Consider the following 7,025-nt stretch of genomic DNA (forward strand, 5'->3'; position numbering starts at 1 on the left):
TTTCCAGTCCTGGACTATGGTCACCTGTTTTGGCCTGACCATGGTCACGGAATGCGCTGCCCTCTGCGCCGCCCTGGATCTTTGACCATGGTCCCGGGATGCCTTTCGTCTCTCCGATCGGTGCTAACTTGTATTGCAGGCACAGACTTCTTCGGTGACCTTGAGCACCTGCGACTCGACAACTGGCACCCACATCCCGGCACCCCCAGCTGGGTATCTATACCGGCCATGCTCAGTGAGCGTTCCAAGTATAGTGGCGTCCACCGTATCCTCGAGGCCGCCTCAACCATTGAGTCACACCGGACCTTCCACGTCCGCAATGGCGATGTGGACCCAGCCTCGCAACCCGTTGATGAGCGAAACAACACACATCATGGCGCGACCATTCTGGCCAATGTGCTGGGTGCACTGATGTTCGCCACCACCGGTCCCGACTCTGACGAGCGACGATTTGCCCGCGTTAATGGAGAAGAGGGGAACAAAGTCCCGTACTACTATGGCTACCACGCGAATCAGTGGCTGGCTATGATTCAGGGTGGCGTCAATCTCATCCATTTCCGTCGTCGACCCTCATCACACTATATCGTAGACGGCAAGCCCCATGGCAAAGTCTCAGGAATCCCCATTCTGTCTGTTGACCACATGACTGGTGTCGTGTCGGGAGACATGGCCGAGAAGTTGCCCCAATCTACCTTGCAGAAGATCCAAGACGACTTCCGCGGTGCTCTGTCTCAGTTCAAGCCCCCGGATGCTGATGAGGTTACCACGGACAAGAAGGATGGTATACTCCAAAAGATCGACAAGCGAATGAATGCTCGCTTGGAATTTTTATGCTCGACCCCTCGAAAGAGCAAGGCCTTTCGTGCCAAAAACATCAAGAAGAACAAGTCCTCCAGTCAAAAGATAGACAAGGAGGAATTTCGGCTGCCACCCATCTCGGAAGACATGCTCGACAATACATTGCAGGCGGTTTCGGCATGTCACGGTGCTCCCAAGACCTACCATAAGGATGGGCAAAGTGCCGAAATTCTCAATGACCTCATCTGTGAATCGGATGGCACCATGGGGAGCTTCATGGCTTCGCAAGAGGCCATGGCCGAGAGGCTTGCCGAGGCTCAACAGGAGTCCATGGGGCTGTCGCATGACGAGGCAAAGGCACGTATCAGACAGGTCATAAAACAGGGCTGGACTTCGAGTAAGATGACTAGCAACATGCGCCCCCCGGAGGTAAACTTCAAGGAGGTGCTTGCCAAGTTCGACCTCGCCACGGACAAGCCGCAACGCGAGCACCTGAAACTCAACCCAGGTGGCAACCCAGACTTCACGGTAATGCACCACCAGCTCGTCGATGCGTTCCTGCTATGGACGATGGAGAACTCTGTTCTGCGCGGCGCTCTGATGGCCAACAAGGTGGGCATTGGCAAGACCATTACGGCCATTTGCGTCATCATCCTAGACTGGCTCGACATGAAGCGCAGGGCGGCCGAGGGTGAGCCGATCGAGGCGTACCCGACCTTGATGGTAGTGCCGGCAGGCCTTGTGGGCCAGACTTTCAACGAGGTGACCAAATGGTTCGGCGGTCTCATTGACGTGAAGTGCTACTACGGTTCTGCCGCCGAGTTCACAGGCGACCGCCAGAAGAGAACACTGAGCAAGTCACAGTGGTGGCAGGAGATGGTGGAGACCATGGACAGAGCGGTTGTCACCACCAAACCTGAGGTAAGTTATGGAGTCCTGGACCATGGTCAGCTGCCCGGCCCCCATGAATATTGTCAAGGGATGCCTTTCACTGAGCCCACCGCTAACTTGTTCGCAGAACGGACTCAAACTTTACCTGACTTCCTACTCCACGGCAAAGATCCGCTTCTTCAAGCGCTTCATATCTCACAACATGGCTGAAGTGGACCATGTCGAGGCCAGAGAGGCGGGAGATACGGACGAACTCGACCTTGAGGCCGAGGCAAATGCAGAAGTTCAGGAGCTAATAGACGATGCGAAGGCTGTGCAAGCCGCTCAGCAAGCCGCCAACAAGCAGGGCGAGCCTGATGAAGGCGAAGCGGACGAAGATGGCGAGGTCGAGATGGACGAGGACAACACGGCCACGGTATCGACGCACACTTGTTATCGTCTGACCTTCAGCTCGGTCCCTACGGCCAAGTTCAAGCGCATCATCATGGATGAGGCCCACGCGCTGCGGAACCCGAAATCAGGCTATTCCCGCATGATGCGCGTTTTCCCTCGCATGAGCACGCTTTTGGTCACTGCCACGCCTACGCTGAACCGCATGAGCGATCTCCAAGGACTGCTGAACCAGATACACGCCTTCTCGGACCTGAACATGTCCACAGAAGTCTTCAACCCCGAGGTGCTGGAGGACGGCTACGACTTCGACAACATCAGCCATGCCTGTGATCAGAACGGGGGCGAAAAACACACATCGCTCTTCAGCCCGGAGGCCACACAGGAGCAAATGAAGAAGGTGAAGGAGTTTGCCGTCAAGACAGGCAAAAAGCCTTGGGCCATCCTCCCTCAGTTCAGTTCCCAGATTTCCGGCGACGCCGACAGCTCCAACAGCACGAGTGACGCCATCTACAAGGCCGGTCTGGACTCGGTCCAACTACGGCGCACCATGCAGGATCCCGTCAAAGTCGTAGTGCCGATCATAGACAAGGATGGGAATGAAGTTGGCGAAAAGGAGGAGCAAATGTTCCCGGGTCAGAATATCCCCCCCAAGTCAGTTTACATGAAGGAGCTCTTCTTCAAAGGACTCAACGAGAAGGATGAGGACAAGCACCTCATCCACCATTACACCAACATGCTGGCCTCGGAGCTCAACAATGTCGCTCCTCCAGGTGATGAGTCGCTCCCTGACACTGGAGAAGCGGGGTCCGGTTCCGACGCCGACGCCAAGCCACGTATCAATATGGCTATCCATCGGATGCTGCTTATGAGTGCTTTCGACGCACGCACTACCGAGGTGTTTTGCCGCGAAGACAACGTCAGCAATTTCTTGGATTCTGCTCACCTGCGCGCCCGGAAGCAGGAAAATGGCGCGAAGACCTACCAGGGTCGCAAGCCCACCAAGGCGGGCGCCAGAAAGGGCAAATCCAAGGCCGCCCAGCAGGCACCGCCTTCGGTCTGTGGCGTCGAGCAGGTGGAGCTTCTGCGCAGCAGAGATCCGGATGGCGGCATGATGTACACCTACAACCTAGTAGACTACGACAAAACAGGCATGCCCTTCCCCTTGGACCGCCCTAGCGCCGTTCACTGGGCAACCTCGAGATCCCCCATCCTGGCCGAGATTGCCAAAATGGTTGCAGCCAACATGAAGAAGAAGAAGCGCACCTTGGTTATGGTCGACAACCAGTACTGCCAACAGTAAGTTTACCCTCCCTGGACTATGGTCACGCGTCCTAGCTCCGTGATCATTGTCCAGGGCTTTGCTATTTCGTGACTCCCGGCTAATATCTGTCTGAATCTAGGCAAGTCGTCGCCATGCTCGAGATGATTGGTTACGAGGTCGGTTCCATCCGGGCTTCCGATTCCAACAGAGACCGCGAGGATGTAGTGGAGCAGTTCAATTCGCCCGATTCCGGCATGGCCGCCTTTGTGCTCAACGCCTCCACCAACATGTCGGGCCTCAACCTCCACCACTGCTGCTCCAAGGGCATCATTGCTCAATTCACCTGGAACGTGGCCAGCTTGATTCAGATCATGGGCCGCATTGACCGTGTCGGCCAGGAAGACTCAGTCACGTGGACCATTCTGCGCGTCAACGGCTCCTACTACGACATACAGGAAAACAAGATGTGCCAAAAGTTCGCCGAGGTGTTGCGCAACGAGGGGCACATGCCCAAGTACCTCGCGAGCGCCAACTTGCAGCGCATTGTGGCCTACGAACAGATCCGCGTCATGCTGTCGCAGCCCTTCAACCGCTACTCGTGGTGCGCCCCTGGCATCGACCCGCCCGGAACAATCCAGGAGTACAACGACATGCGCCACCGCCGCCTGGGCCAATTCTACACGGCCATAGCCCGCCTCCTGATGGTGCTCCCAGAGGAGCTGCAGAATAGCACCGACGACCTGGCTCTGTGCATGTCGAGCCTCGCACAGGAGTTTGAGAAGCTCGATGAATCTCACGACTGCTACCAGGAGCCCTCGGCTGAGTGGATCAAGGAGATGCTCGACAAGCATGCCGAGGCCCACAAAGATGTCCCGGCCACATCCCGCCCCAGACAGCTGTCTCAGAGGTACGTTATGGACTCCGACGACGAGGACGGCGAGGGTGGCGTCGAGGCACATCTACAGCGCAAGGAAGCCCATCGCCGGAAGAGAGAGGCCGAGAAGGAGAACTTCTTTGCCCCAGCCTTGGAGATCGCGATGGACCTCGAGAAACTGAAGAAGGGGAAGGAGTATGCGGCAGCGATTCCGAACTACGACAGAATCCTGGGTCCTCTGTATCATGCGCGGTCATGACGGAGAAGGACGCATCCGTGGATAGATTTGTACATTGGGCGGATATTTGGGACATTTGCTACATGGGGATGAATATTGGTGCGATGCGCACGTTGACTGTACACTAGATTTCAGAGCCGCCCTACTGATACCGGGAGGGCTGATGTTGTGGGCGATGCCCTCTTTTCGCGATGATTACATGGCCGAGGCCATTGGCGACGCTTGTTGTGGGCGAGGCCTTATCTTCTTCTCGATGCATTCCTTAGCTGCAATGATAGACATCCCACTGAGACCTTGATACCCCAAAATGTGATGTGTCCCCAATGTGGTGACAACGGTTGTTTATCTCGAAGCTCTCTCGCCTTCGACAGGCTACCCCTTGACCATGTTCACATCTATGGTTCAATTGTATCCCTTGCGGCCCCAAGAGTTCGAAAGAACCAGCATGGGTTGCAGCTGTCACATTACTGACGATGTCATGCACCCCCGGCGGACCGTCTTGCCAGCATCGACTTCGTGAGGCGCACGATAGTCATCAGTTGCATGGGGAGGCCGACGATTGGCACGAAACTATTTAAATCTTGTGAGAAAGAGTATTCTCAAATGAAGATGCTGGTCTACGGGGGAGTTCCGTGCGCAATTTTGCATTTCGCCGTCACAGGTGGGGGTCCCGGCGTTGGGTGCCCCGCATGCCGGTAGCGCGCGGGGCGGTGCACGAGCCGCAGCTTATTTGGACTACCAAGCTTCTGCATGGAGTGCGAACCAGACCAGATACAGCTGGTGGGTGATACGACTGGAGTTGGTATTCAGGTTTGATGTGAAGTCGGCCAGCCCCTCTCGATCGCGGACCTAAATCACTTACATCACATATGCGAATAAATCTGGTAAGGCGCGACGTCTGATTCAGCATCATGGGAAAGAAGTACTCAGGGATGTGTAAGAGGCGCCAATGAATTGCTTCTCGACACTGGCGGGAGAGACGCCATCGCTCGATGCATAGTATCTACCAACGTACTTAAAGGTGGGTCTGGTCTGGGTGACGGAACGAACGCAAATGCAATATCCCACCGACTACTCTGAGGAGCTTGACTATTTTGCATTTGGCGTGACGCATTGTTGATTGCAAAAAAAAAAAAAAAAAAAAAACCCAAATTTGGAGGTACCAGAGCAAGGCGGGGCCACCGGGCTCATAGATAGACCAGTCCATAAGACGCCGTCCGGAACTGGCCTCCCCCAAAGTAAGTCCTCACATATAATCTCTCGCTTTGTTTGCCAAGTAACGCCCAGTGATTATCTTCCGCTGCCGTGGCACTCCATGTTGAAGAACTATGTGCGTTTGAGTTGCAGATGTCAGGGACGAGCAATCTCAAGCTGCATATTACCACAAGTGTAACGTCAGAGCCGCCTTCTTGGTCCGTCGTTGGCAGCGCATTCGAGGCAAGCTTTCCAATCATATGGTAAAGGCATTTGTGAGATATTCAACTAGCATCGACTGACACTGGCGATGGCATTTTCTTCGCTGCAATTTCCCTTTCGAATCTTGTGATAGCTGACAACTGCCTCATTGACATTGTGAGCTAATCGATGTACACAATCCAACACGGCTGTGGTTCCAAGATGCGTGGTAGAAGTGGGCTCATCAGCTAGGTCCTCCTAGTGCGGACCGCAGGCTGACATCAACGTCGATGTTCTCACGTTGTTGTGTCCGCGGCGGGTACTGTGCTGCGTACCAACACCGAATCCAGGGCAGTCAGCATGAAGGCAACCGGTAATATGGACATAGCACAAACCAGGGACGTAACCCACGGTTATCCGAGCCAGTCTGCTCAGGGAACGGACGTGGTTGACGGTGACACCGAAACACCCAAGCTCGTGGGACCTTGGCCTGTGATGGCCCGCATTCGCCCACTAATTGGACCAGCACGTCGTATGATATGCATACGCTGGACTATGTCTCAGTGATGGGCTGTTTGCTTATGATGTGATTCACCCATTCCTATCAGACACTGGAGGGTGAAGCGATGGAAAACAGGCTACCAAATCTAGGATGTCTACATTTTGCCGTAAGTATCTGGGTACATGCAATTAAGCTGATTTGTCGTGAGACGGGAATCATGTGATGCAGCATTAAGAGAATCACTTCATTGGCTATGGTCTTAGTACCTGTCAATCACCGAGACAAGAGAGATTTATTTTATATATGGGTCAGATCCTATTCCTCATTCGAATAATGTTTGCAGCTAGCCTTATCGTAACACCTACTGCGGACCTGACGTGTGATTAGCATGTCCCAAGGAGCACGGGGTTTGGGGACTACCTTGTAAGCAGTGCCACCAAACCCCATCTTCACAAGTCTTGGGGCGCCTGCCAGTACCCCCGACCTCGCGGAACGTGGTGCGTCATCATCTTTGCGCAAGTACAATTCAGTGGTAGTTTCTAGCAGTTCTGCTAGGTATACCCTGATGAAACAGGATTCTTCCAGTGTACACACCGCATGTGGAATATCGAGTGTGTGCGTGGACCACGCAGTTGTCACGGCCCAGTCGTTGCACCGCCGAGATTCTGAATAA

At 54.5% G+C, this 7,025-nt stretch overlaps 1 protein-coding gene across 1 annotated transcript; it reads left to right on the top strand.

Moving 5' to 3' along the window:
• Window positions 1-87: 87 nt before the first annotated feature.
• Window positions 88-4,476, top strand: PG985_016348 (uncharacterized protein; the record flags this gene model as incomplete). The annotated part of the gene is made up of 3 exons (XM_066836114.1): window positions 88-1,719; window positions 1,817-3,378; window positions 3,483-4,476. The coding sequence occupies 3 exons, from the start codon at window positions 88-90 to the stop codon at window positions 4,474-4,476; spliced, it is 4,188 nt and encodes a 1,395-aa protein (XP_066676130.1).
• Between the last annotated feature and the right edge of the window lie 2,549 nt (window positions 4,477-7,025).

Source organism: Apiospora marii, assembly GCF_038362585.1.
Source record: "Apiospora marii strain CBS 49790 chromosome Unknown utg000014l_segment0_segment0, whole genome shotgun sequence".
In the NCBI taxonomy this organism is placed as follows: domain Eukaryota; kingdom Fungi; phylum Ascomycota; class Sordariomycetes; order Amphisphaeriales; family Apiosporaceae; genus Apiospora; species Apiospora marii.